This window comes from Pseudorca crassidens, chromosome 11 (genome assembly GCF_039906515.1).
Source record: "Pseudorca crassidens isolate mPseCra1 chromosome 11, mPseCra1.hap1, whole genome shotgun sequence".
Classification (NCBI taxonomy): Eukaryota; Metazoa; Chordata; class Mammalia; order Artiodactyla; family Delphinidae; genus Pseudorca; species Pseudorca crassidens.
Genome location: NC_090306.1, coordinates 98,487,734 through 98,501,405, shown reverse-complemented (window position 1 = coordinate 98,501,405; position 13,672 = coordinate 98,487,734). Strand labels below are relative to the sequence as shown.

Sequence of the window (13,672 nt, the reverse complement as noted above, 5' to 3'; positions counted from 1 at the left end):
TGTTCTAGAATCCAACTGGATTTTATTTGACACAGAATACAATATGGGTGCAGGAATAGCAAACTGAAAAGACAAAGCAGAAAAAACACAGTTCTACCTAATTTATAATTAAGTAACAGGAGGGCAAGTCATTAAGTGGCTAATGATACAGTCGAGCTTGACGGAACAATTCTCTTTTTCTAGTGCCCATACCTGAAAGACAAGGTAAATTATTTAATTAATTCCTTAGTAATTTCCTGTTTGAGACTATAAAACCTGCTTAAATATATCCGCAAACCTGGTTAAAACTTTGAAAAGAAGTAAGTGACCACAAGTGTGTGCCAAGACCGGGTTACGACCCTGGTCTCTGCCCCTTTCATCTTACTGGCCCCTAGAACATCTTACTTATCACCCCCTTCTTATGACGGTCCCGCCTCACCACGGACTCAGCTGCACCCACCTGACTCCTTCCAGCTACCAGGCAGACACCAGGCAGTAACAGGGAGGCGAGAGGGAGAAGTCAGAGCCGTGCTTGTGAAAGGGAGCTCCACCTGTTTGCCCCAGGCAGTAGCTCAGACAGCCTGAACTCTTGGCCTCCCCTACCAGTGGTGGCCTCTTCACCTCAACTCCAGTCCTCAGGCAAGTTTAGGGTAAGGCAAATACAGAAACCAGTGACTGAACAGCCTTCAATTTCAAAATCTATCACCAGTTCCAATTATAGCCCTGAGTCCACTCAGCACTGCAGAAAGAGAACTGTGGAGAGAAACTAGGTATGGATCTCAGGTCCTTTCTGATTTCCCCAGAAGCCAAAAGTTGGCTCTAGCAAGATTACAAACAAGGGCAGGAAATTTCTTCCACATATAAATGGATTTCTTTTCTCCTTTTTTAAAAAAGTATTTATTTATTTATTTATTCACTCGTCTGCAGCAGGTCTTAGTTGCGGCACACAGGGTCTTCATTGCCGCGTGTGGAATCTTTACCTGTGGCACGCAAACTCTTAGTTGCGGCATGTGGGATCTAGTTCCCTGACCAGGGATCAAACCCAGGCCCCCTGCATTGGGAGCATGGAGTCTTAGCCACTGGACCGCCAGGCAAGTCCCTAAATGGATTTTGTGAACACAAAATCCTTCATTATTATCTTACTTAATAATCTTTTGTCGTGGTTCTTTGTGGGCAGTTCACCTCTGATTAAAATACTTTGTTATATGGATGGAAACCAGGGCACTAGAACTCTGCATCACTGCTTCCATCATCCTGAAGGCGTACTAGATTCTTTAAGCACTTCACGTAAGAAATTCACTTAAATATTGTCTAAAAAAGTCCTCATAGGGTAGAGCTCCAGTGTGTGTTAGAGGGCTGGAGAATAACCCGGAAGTTGTCCATCAGATTTAAGCATGCTGCAATTTGCTTCTAATGAATTTGTTTTCCCAGTGCACTGACAACCATGGCCAGGCAAAGTCACCAGCTGGATACAGTGACAGTGTCAAAGCCCAACAGGAGGGTTCTTTACACCCCCCACTTCTTAGGCTCAGCCCCAGGCACATGTAATGGGCTACATGAGACAGTTTTGGTCCAAGACGGAACCTGGAGCCTGCTCCAGGGCAGAGCCAATTACAAAGGCCTCTTGAGAACTTAGAACAGTGCTTCTGCCTTGACATGTATTACTCGTCATGTCATGGCTCCACTCAGAATGCAAGCTCCCCAAGGACAGGGAAGGACTGTCTCACACATTTTTATATCTTACACATTACTTAGCATATACTTTGCTGAAAGGAATGTGATGGTATGAAGATACTGAGTTATTTGGCAGGTTTCTTAAAAAATGAACGTGCATTTCACAAGACTTTCAAAATTCTTTACCAAAATAAATAATCAAGTCTAAAAACAAGATAACTGTACCAATAAGTGATTTGTAAACATTTCACAAACTAAAGAACCCTATTTATTGGTTTTTAAACATAAGAATATTCTGCTAGTCAAAACTCATATTTAAGTAAAAATCTCCCTTTTCATTAAAAATTTGATCAAGAAAATGACTGAAAATTCAACAGATAAAAGAGCGTTTCGCACAAAAATATAATAGGCATAAAAATATATAAAAAGTAGCCCAATTTCACTGAAAATTTTTAAAAATGCAATTGAATACTAATTTCCACCTGTCAGTAGCTAAGATGGAAAAGTGTGATAACAGAACATTGGCAAGAAATGGAGAATGGAGCCTCCTGCTTCACTGTTTGTAGGGACTGTGAATTAGCACATATTCTTGGGAAAGGAAAATCTGACACTATCAAAAATAAAAACATACATACTCTTTAATCAGAAATTCCTCTTTTAGGAATTACTACTACGGATATAAAAAATTCTACATGTATATCCAAATACATTCAAGTACATATACGGGGACACTCGGGAAAGCCACTAAGAAGCTGTTGCTGACGGCCACCTCCAGGAAAGAGATGAGGAGAACAAGGTGAGACTCATCTTTTGTGGTAAACCCTTTGACCACTTGAATTTCTGAAAATTTACATGTCATGTTTTATTTACGTACTACTAACAGCCACAACAATAATGATTTAGTTGAGATAGCCATAAACGCTGTATCAGAATTAATCAGCATGAGATAAAACCAATGCAACATGATAGGTGGATATAATTCTAGCCCAAAGCAAAGACACCTGACATTAGTTAGCCTCTGGAGCCTTATTACTGATGCGATTTTGGAAATATTTAATAGTTTGCAAATTCTTATATTTTCTACTTTCATAGAACCTGGATAGTTGGGAAACTCTAGGCCGCAAGCTTCTAATGTGGATTCACCTATGCATTTTCCACATAGATGAGTCCTTGTCTAACTAACCAAAAGCTAGTTTATGAAAACAAGGCATGTTCCATGTCTCCATTTTCTAAGACTGTGCACCCTCCAGCTTGACGTGAGTCCAAGAATGATACTGACCACAAAGCCCAACCTTAAAACGTCAAAACATCCAGAGACACCTACTTTTGGAACTCCCACTCTCTGTTGTCCAACGGACACACCTGCCGTGTTTTGAGCCAGCGGGAGATGCAGTGGAAGTGAAAAGCATGCTGGAAGAAAAGATACATTTTATTAAAAATAATCCTGTGAAGGCTCAGCTCTCTGATGACAATACATCTCAAGGGCAGTGGGGTAGTTACACACAGGGGCTGGAGAAGAGTGATGGAAGGCAACACACAACGGGAGACAAAAGGTCAACAACGGGTTACACCTTGGTTAGGTACGAGGCTAAGTCCAGTGAAACATGTCAGAAACGTCATTCCTCCAAAGGGAAGAGTGCATTTAGGAAGCATAGCAGCGTTCTAGCAGTGAGCTCTCTTTCCCTAAGGGAAGATGGAGTGGGGCTTCCTGGTCCTATGCGGCCTGTAGGGGGGGCTTACTCTACTGGGGCTCACGCAGGGAGGCCCTTGATCACACGTGGATTTCAAACATTCCCCCTTCTTGGGACCCAGCTGCCCTCCCCACCTTGGAGAAGGGAACCCCAGGAGCAGAGGCATCTACTCAGTGTGGGTACTGCGCCATCCCTGACATCACCCAGAGCTGAGAGGGGCACTTCCCCGATCTTCCACACGCAGCTCAACTCTTTCCAAAGGACTTTATTTCCCCATTTGTTTATAGGTGTATTGATATGACAACAGCCTGGTACTCGGTGAGCCTTTAGTGGGTGAGAGACTGTGTCTTAAAAAGGAATGAGATAAAAACTTAGGGTAAAAGGAAGTATTACGATGGGCACACTGCACGCAAACAGCTGAAAGAGCGTCGAAGGGCTTATTCCATGATCAAGACAGGAAGTAAAAGGGCAAAAGTACCAAGACTACTGGTACAGGGAGCGAGGAGTTGGCCTTCAGATATGGGGAGAAGGAAAGTCCGTGTGCAGCTTTTTGGTACGTGTTAATGACGTGCAGACGCTAACCACAGCACCTCTGCAATGGATGTTTATCCTCTGCCCCTGCTCGTGTGAGCAGCGAACTCGGACGGAACAACAGGAGTCTCCTCACCTGAGCCATGACGGGTCGGCTGAGTGGGGACAGGGGAGAAGTGCTGACACCCCAACACACCATGAAAGCCTTGGCAGGCTTGGCTTAATAACAGCCCTGAACTCTGGTCAGCGTGTCCCCCCAAACATACATGGAACTTAAGAATCACAATGTGGATTATCATTTGTGAACTGTCTTTGCACAAAGACAGAAAGAGAATTCCGTGACAAACACTAGAGTCCACGGCTGGTGCACTGGGGCTACTCAACAGGACAAACATTCTCCCAGAGCAGTGGCCCTTTGCAAGATCCCTTTCCTCCTGACGCTCACACAACTCATCATTTCTGAAAAAGAGAAAAAACAAAATTTCCAAAAGGCAGCAAGCGGAGGCATTTTTCTCAATCCCCAGGCAGTGGGGACAGGCTCACCTAAGGGCGTTCAGGACACCCTTCTCCACCTCCCAGCTGCCCCGTTAGGCACCTTGCAGCAGTACAGGGTCCTGTACTCCCCAGCCACCTCCGAAGACAGAGGGAAAGACGGGCTGCAAATGAGGCTGCAGGGCTGGTGACAGCATCCCTGAATGCCCCTGTTCCCAGCTTTCTTCCTGTTAACCATCTAAGACATATTGATGAGTACACTGAGCAGTCTCAAAATACACTGCCTGGTGCTTCACACTTTGCAGGCAGTCTGTAAACATCTATTACCTCACTGGAGCCTCCAGCAACCCAGGCAAGCAAGCATGACGGCTATTACTATCTTAATTTTACAGACAGGAAACTGTCTGTATAACCAGAAGAGTTAAGTGACTTGCCTAATTCATAGAGCAGGTTAGTAGAAGACCCAGCACTAGAACCTGGGACTAGTCCAAAGGTTTCAGGCACACCTGCTGGCTCTTCTTGGTGGCAGGCTCTCTGAGCTCGACTCTCCTGAGCTGAATTTAAGGAGAAGCTCACTCCTTTTCCTTCCACCACAAAGTGACAAGGTTCTTAGTATACGCCTGGATGCCAGGGAGAGCAAAGAGCCCGATGAGCTTTATTCTTTATCCCCATAAATGATAAACACTGTCCCTTGGCCAGAGGCTACTGTGAAACTGTCGAAGGGCCCCAACAGCATGGAGAAGGTGCCCCACAAGGTGTGGGCTGGGAGGAGAGCCTCAACCCGAGGGAGAAAAGTACTGATAGCTCTCTCTTCAGGAACTACAGCCACCCCAAATTTTATTTATTTATATCTATTAACAAAGACGCTTACTGCATGCAGGAGGTGTTCTAAGCAGTTTTTTTTTTTTTGAGCAGAGAAAGGTTTACTGCAGGGGCATGCAAGGAGATGGGTGGCTCATGTCCCAAAAAACCCCCAACTCCTCTAAGCACTTTTTAACATAAAATCACTTCATCGTGACTGTGACATTATGCAATCTACTATCACCTCCATTTCATACGAGGCTTAGAGAGGCCAATACTTTGCCCAAAGTCACCTAGCAAGTCCCAGAGACAGGGAATGATGGTCTGACTCCAGAGTCTGACTTCTTAGGCCTGTGTCATGCTGGGAGCCCTCTGTTTCCTGGGCACAGGACGCCCGGACAGGACAATTTTAGCTCCTATGACGGGGACTACATGTCTATAAGGATGAATTTTTAACACGTGCTGGAAATAACATATTTGATGTCTATTATCCTTCACAGCTGTCACTCCCTGGAAGGCCGTACATTCAGTCCAGAGATGCTGTACAAAACATTTCTGGCATGAGCCACATTAAAAAAAAAACCCAAATCCTAACTTAGTACATTTGCCACACCTAAAACACACACACACACACACACACACACGGACACTCAATTTATTCACCTTAGTTGCACAAGACACCTAGCCTTTTAAAAATGTGTTACGAAAGTAAAGATTTCCACTAACAGAATATTCCAAAGACTGTACCATAGGCTTTGAAGGCAATTCCCAAAGATGAATCCCCAAAATGTTGCTGACAAAAGTTGGTACACTTTATAATTAAGACAAACTACTGTCTCTGCAATAACTAATAATTTTAACCCTATAACAGGTGAACAGTACAATGCTTTTAAATCTTTTTTTTTTTTTTTTTAATATTTGTGTACCTTTTGGGAGAAAAGTGGGCTAGTCATTTTTTTCCTAGTTAGTTTCAAGACCGGCAAAGCAGGAAAAGTGGTACTATGTTTACAAGCCATGCTGATAGGGAAAGATGTTTCCTTACGTTACAGACTCCCCACGCAACGGTGCACTCTTCAGAGGTAGCAGACGCCTGGTTGGCTTGACACTCTATGCCTGTGGGAACAAGAGCAGACAGCACTGGACCCTGGCAACAACCTTTTCACCTACAGCTGCCCTACCTGCACGATTACACGATGACACGACTGGGGGTGGGGGGGGGTTGGTGGTGATGGCATAAACATGAACAAAATCTCAAGTGGTTAATTAGTCATAATTGTTTTTTAATGAATGTGGAAAGGGGTGAAGAATAGAGAAGGCAGAGATATGACTTAACAGCATGCTTTGCAATGAATCCCTCCCCTTGTTCAAAAACAGAGTAACGAAGGAAAGAGTACTTTTAAACTCTAAACATAACCTGACTGGTCCAAATGACAGTGATTCCTCCTAATCTGGTAAATTTAGTAAATTCTTAAAGCCACCTCATAACTCTTACTGTTCTGAGAACTGGCATCTCTATTCTTGGTGAATGCTTCCTCTCAGGCCCTTACAACACCCAGGTTTGCCACATGAAAGCCTAGCTGGGGGACAAGCTCTAGTCCCTAAAGGAGTCAGGCAGACATATGGAGCTGGGAGAGGGCAAGTAAAAGGGGGTGAAGAGGCCTGTGGCGAAGAGCAGTGTACGCTCTGCATGAGGACGTCAAAACTCAAGTCCTTAAAACACCGTCAACACAGCAGATCTGTGAGGCCAACGGGTTAGAGGAGACTCAGGGCTACCACTTAAGTGACACTTATTGCCCCTGAGGTGATCCTCACCGGTGAATGGAGCAAATTGCTGCAAATGTATCCAAGTATCAATTTCATAGAGGGGGAAGGGAGGGAACTTAAATAGAATAAAAAATCTGACTGAGATCCAGAAAGGATGAGTAAAGCTCTATTGGGGATAAATATTCAACGAACAAGAATTACTAATGTGTAATTTGCTTTCTCTGAAGGTGGTAACTAAATGGAGTCTCCCTTCTGAAGAACAAAAAGCTTCAGGAAAGACTATTTAATGAGACAATTACTTCAAACTTCCATAGGCGGAAAATACTAACATTGTATGAAAGTAATGCTGAGATGTTAATGCATACATTTGGTCTTAGGGGAAGAGATATACCATAATGTTCTTTCCCCCACCCTTCAAAAATATGAAAGGCAAAGGATCTGAAATCACAGAAGTTGCTTATGCTACCCAGATTCACACTACAAAGAGAATAACTGGTTTTCCTTCTGATAAAAGTGGAGAATCTAGGGCCTATGCCATATATTCAAGAATGTATGGGGGCTGTGAATGCACCCTATTCAAAGAGATGGCAGAGAAGATAAAATCTGATGTCCTTCAAGTTGGATCATCTCACCTAGATGAGGACTATGTATTAAGAAATTAGCTAAGCAAGAGGCACCATTATTATTTAAGTAAATAATGAAACTGTTTCAAGGTACATTATCATGTTTAAATTTTTCTAGGTCTACGTATTTTTAAGGGGCTGTCGTTCTATGCCTAGTGCAAACTAGGCTTTCAGTATCTGAATAAGCAAACAAAAAATACTTCTATAAATAGAGAGAATAGGGGCCAAATATACATTTATTCTTATCAGAAAACTCCTAACAAAGAACAAAAATATATTGTACAGCACAGGGAATATAGGAAATATTTTATAACAACTTTAAAGGGAGTATAATCTATAAAAGCATTCAATCACTATGTTGCACACCTGAAATTAATATAATATTGTAAATCAACTATACTTTAATAATAATAAAAAAAGATCAGAAATAGGATTGCAATACAGAACGTCAGATAAAAGGGGATAAGGCATGAAAAATTACTAAATACAAGTGTAAAATGTCCTCAAAGATAAAATGTTTTCAAGCTTTTGGTCCAGAGGCTGAGCATTGGGGTTTAGTCATTTGTTTAAACAGGGGAAGGAATTGTTCTCTGTCAGCCTAGAACAGACAGAAAGGCAGCACACAACAGGTGTGCAAAGGCAGAAGTTGATTTCATGTGACTTATAAAGCTTGAGGACTTTTATACTTCAATACAAGAGCATTACAACCAGAGGACTGCTAAGGAAGCAATGGCTTCTTCTTGGAAGTGAAGAGATTTCACACTTTGAAAATATTGATGGACCTGTGGTTTTAGGAGAAGACTAACTTAGGGGCAGACGCTGGGTCTAAGCACTTCTGGATGCCCCCTTCATCTGGAACAAGATTACCTGAGGCAATGGAGAAAATTACACCTAGCAGATGGTGTTCTCTAAAAGAACCAAGAAATAGGGCAATGCAAAATAAGTATGAAGCTATAGTAGGACAGGTAGTAACAATTTGGATTCCAAAGAGGAAGTCTTCAGACCAAGAATGCTTTGTAGGTGAGTTCAACTGGAGCACAGCCATAATCACTCGTTTATTTACGGCTCTGTATACAATTATTCATTTAATGCCAGACCAGAATTTATTAGAAAATGGCCATTGCTAGATCAAGATTCTTATTTTCATCTTTAACAAAAGTGTCTTTTTTTTTTTTTTTTTTGTGGTTCGCGGGCCTCTCACTGTTGTGGCCTCTCCCGTTGCGGAGCACAGGCTCCGGACGCGCAGGCTCAGCGGCCATGGCTCACAGGCCCAGCCGCTCCGCGGCATGTGGGATCTTCCCGGACCGGGGCACGAACCCGTGTCCCCTGCATCGGCAGGCGGACTCTCAACCACTGCATCACTAGGGAAGCCCCAAAAGTGTCTTTTTACAAGCATCATAATTCATCTATTTTTGAAAGGAAGACAAGCCCAGTTGCAGCAACCAGATTTCTCTTTAGTGTCTGTAATAAACAGAAGGGTATGTTCCATAAGGGTAAAGACCTGATCTCAGGTCTTCTATCCTAGACCTTGCAAAATGCCCAGGATATAAATATTCATCAAATGAACATAAGACATGATTTGAAAATACTTTGTTTGTTATAGGAATTCAACGTCCTACTTCTGCATCTGACATTTAAAATATATGATAAAGCAGGTGTCTAACTAAAAGCCCACATTGACCCCTCAAGTGTTCAACACTAAGAGAAGACAGAATATCAGTGGCCTTTGTCTGTCACCATCTTCCCAAGAAGTGCATTCTCTTGCATCCAGAGAGACACACAATGACTTAAATACAGAGGTTAAAAACAAGTCAGGATTACAGAAAAGAGCCCCAAGAAAGTAAAATTTTCTCTGGGCACAACTCCTTGTGAAAATGCACAGCAAGGAATTGGCAAGCACGTAATCAAAAACCCCACCCTAGCACATTTAACACTGTGCATGTGTATTTCTGTGATGGGTTCCTTCTCTCTACATTAAACATCATGGTAGCTGCTGATCTGCTTTGACTGTTGTGTGAAAAGGTAAACAGGGTCAAAACTCAAAGAAACCAAGGGCAGTAAACTACCAACACATGCCATGATTGTTTTCCCGCACAAAATACTTGATTTGTGCTTTCCAAGTTGCAATGACCACAGACTAGTCTCCTATTTTGTGTTTTTATTATTCACTGAGCAAATATCTAGTGAGAACCTATTATAGTTTATCACTAGATATAGTAGTATTATAGTACGAAACACTATGCTAGATGCTAGGAACACATCAGTAAATAACATGGAATTATAAAGAACCAACTAAATTAAATGACTGCTACAAAGAAAACTATAGGATGTCTTGGAAATATTTAACAGAACTGGCATAGCTTGTGTTTGTGTGTATGTAAGTATGGTCAGGGAAAACATCTTTGAGCAAGTTCAAGGTGAGATCTGAAGACCAACTATGGGTTAGTTCTACATTGCCCAATAAAGTAGCCACTGGGCACGTGTGAGAATTGAGCACTTGAAATGTGGCTAGTCTGAAATGAGATGCTCTGGAAGTGTGAAATACACTTTGAAGACTTAGTACAAAAAAAAAAAAAAGTAAAATATTTCACTTTAAAATGTTGATTACATGTTGAAATAAAAATATTTTGGATATAGTAGGATAAATAAAATACAAATCATCTGTTTCTTTCAACTTTGTTAATATGAGTACTAGAAAACTTTAAATTACGTATGTGCTCACAATTGAGGCTTACATTTAGATTAGACAGTGCTGCATTAGACAAAGATAGGGGGAGAAGAGGTGAAGAACATTTCAGCAGAGGGAACAGGATATGTAAGGGCTCTAAACAAGAGCATGGACACTTGAAGAATGGAAAGAAAGTCAGAGGAACCACCAGAGTATGCAGGAGAGTGGCTCAAGATAAAGTTGAGGAGGCAGGTAAGTCATTTAAGAAATAAGTTATAATTTCAATTCGAGAAAGTTGCAATTTCTTTGCCCTATTCCTGATCTCAATAACAAACCATTTTAGTACCTGGATGAATAGTGACTGTCCCTGGTGTGATCAACATTCTTGCCCCTATTACTACAAGGATACTAAGTCCACTATGTGTTGACCACTATGTGCAACGAAATATGTGGAAATTTAAATTAAATTTCTTTAGAGCAATTAACTGCCTATTTAGATGTCGGCAGTGATGTCCCCTTAACTACACTTGGGCTAACACTGAAAATCCATACTCAGGTTTCTTTTCTTCATAAATCCCCAGCAAAAACTAGCTCTAACAGAACATTTTAGCTCAAAGTTATTTTTCTTTCTTTCACTATTTTTGCCTTTGAGTCTGGTTACAAGATGGGAAACAGAGAGGATATAATCAATAGTACCTCTGTGTCCACAATTCATTCTAAATGTGGCCTTGCCATCTTTAGATTGAGTAGATTTATTCTGAGAGAGGGGTACGCCTGCAGGACATCATAAAAAACTACTTTATTTCAAACATACCAATGGCCTAGATGGACAAGACCCCAAGTGCTCTGATTGTACTTTAAATCTCCTTGGGAAGAAGAAAACTGGTCACATCAGGATGGCCGCAATCTCTGTAACCTTCTCAACTTCCTCCCATCCTCCTCCAATTACTTACAAAGATCCATAATGTGGTTCCGGCAGATGGCACAGTTATCAACCACAATATCCCAGGCCCAGAGGGCTACCGCATTCCACTGCAAAGAGAAAAAGGGGGAACAATGCACTCTACTCTCCTTGTAACACAAGCATAGACACACACAGAACACACACACGACACTCTAGGATTTCATGCTCCAGTTATCAACTTTTTGGCCACAAGGACCACTAAACAAAAGAGCTTCTAGAGGTTACATTACTCTTATTTATTATATCAGACAGCAAGAGTAGGTTACACGTACGCTCACCCATTCTCCAAACAGTTGAGTATATAAATACAGAAATGAATGTCATCTTTTAATTTTATTTTTTCCTACAGTTTAGTCAGCCATATCAACGCAAACAAATCAGGAATAATTTATAAGTGCCTGTTTTAGGTCTAATAATCACAAACTTGAATTACTGTGCAGGTTCTCCTGGCAGTTGCAGAAGAGCTCAATTTCTGCATAAACAAATATCTGCTCTTCAAGGAGACTTTGGAAGCAGGAATGGGGAGGTCGAAAACAAGGAACACAATGAACTAAGATGATGACTGGATCATAAAACGGGTAATCGTGGGATAAGCTGGATAACTACGCAGTGTCAATACTCAGAACAAGGTCATCACTTAAATCTTACAAGATAACTGCACAACAAACTCCAAAATTCACCAGAATTTTGTTTAGTTCCTATCATCAAATAAACTGTTTTCAACTTTTACATGCTCAAACTGTTATATTCAGTTAAGATAATTTCCATAAGAATTTATCTAAAAGTAGTATTTAAGTAACTCAACCCTCTGGCTTCTGCAATTATAAATATTCCCAAACTCCCTTTCATCCACGAATTTGGTGCTACTTCTCAAACCTTCATCTCTTTCAAGCCTAATTCTCAGTGTCTAGTAACTTCTTCAGCACTTTTCACCCTACAGCTTCAACTTGGAGGAAAAAAATCCTACTTCTATTCTTCAACATGGCTGCTGGCTGTAACTGAGCATGCAGGGCCCACAATGAAACGCCAAAAAGCACTAGGAGGGGGAATATTGTCAGGGTTTAGCCAGATGTTCCAGGAATAACATCTTCCCTATTTCAGGTCTTCATTTTGTACAGATCTGTTTTATCTTGGGTGGGAATCGGCACTTTTCTCCCCAACTGCTGGCAAACAACTATAAGGCATTTCATGCAAAAAGACACGTCCCACATTTCTGCTTTCCCACTTTTACCAGGTCGTTCGCAACTAGTACTCAACCCTGCCTAAATGACACAAGATTTGGGCTCGCATTTTCTTTTTAACAAATTCCACCATGTTTCTTTTTTTTTTGGACAGCGGGATTCTGAATATGACCACAGGACTGGGGCAGCTGTGTGACAAACCAACAGACCTCTCAGAAGAGCCAAGAGTTACACTCGAGACACTTTAACTCGGCAGGGTCGAGGACCAGAGAGGGCTAATGGAGGCCTCGATTAGGCGAGGACCGGGTCGGGGTCCCTCAGAGGGACCCCAAGCTTCGGACAGGGGCGGGGCACGGAGATCGCCAGCCCGGGTCCTCAGAGGCCTCCAAAGCGGTAGGACCTCAGGTTCCCGGCTTTCGCCACACCGCCCCATCCTCCATCCACCGCAGCACTCCGACTCCCCCTTCCTCCCACCCCACCCTCTCCTTCCCCACCCCTCCACCACTCCAGTGACAGCTCAGGCGCTTGGCTCCTGCAGCCAAGTCGCAATCCCGCGTATCTCAATAAGCACCTCCGTGATTGGCCCCTCAGCTTCCTAACGAAACCAATACTGCAACTGACAGTGGGCGGCAGTCACGCCGATCAACCCTAAAACCCGCCCACCGGCTTCCTTTCGTGGTACCCTGTCCCAGGAACGCCCTGAAATGAAGCCCTTTCCTCCGCGCCTTGGCCATCCTCGGGCCTGCCAGCCAGATCCACGCCTCTCTAGCTTCCCTGAGGAAGGCGCTGGCGAGACCCAACCTTTTTCACTTCAAAGCGCTTCTTGCCCGCGCCGCTGTTCGTGCCGCTCGGGGTATCCACATCCATCGCTGCCGCCATTTTGGAAACACACGCTCCGTCGCCCGGCTACTGCGCCTGCGCGTCAGCGCAAGCCTCGCTCCCCCTCCCTCCCCGGCACCTCCTCCCGCGCCCCACCCCTCACTGGCGCGCGAGGGGCAGGTGGGGGCGGAGCATGTGGCCACGCCTCTTAAAGGCGCTGGCGCTGTCCTCCCCCACCCCCCACCTACCCAGCGTTGGCGGAGAGGAGGCGGTGGCCCGAGCGTCTGGGGCGGGGCCGGGCGGGGCTGGGCCGAAGTGAGCGAGCCGGGTGGAAACGTTCGAAAGGGCTCGTTCTCGTCGCCCTCCCCCGGGAAGCCCACGGCCACACTCCCTCAGCTGGGGCGGCGGCTGCTTCCTCCGCTTGGGCCGCGACCTGCAGCACCGGCCCCGCCTCGCCTTCCCCGGCGCCGCCGAGCTCCCCGGCT

The 13,672-nt window shown here is 43.7% G+C and overlaps 1 protein-coding gene across 1 annotated transcript; it reads right to left on the bottom strand.

Moving 5' to 3' along the window:
* RBX1 (ring-box 1) lies at nt 1-13,316 on the bottom strand. The gene is made up of 5 exons (XM_067698197.1): nt 13,170-13,316; nt 11,177-11,255; nt 6,211-6,281; nt 2,978-3,063; nt 1-192 (listed from the first exon to the last, which is right to left on the bottom strand). Exons 1-5 carry the CDS (start codon nt 13,245-13,247, stop codon nt 180-182), a joined length of 327 nt encoding a protein of 108 aa, XP_067554298.1. The 5' UTR covers nt 13,248-13,316; the 3' UTR covers nt 1-179.
* Nucleotides 13,317-13,672: the final 356 nt, after the last annotated feature.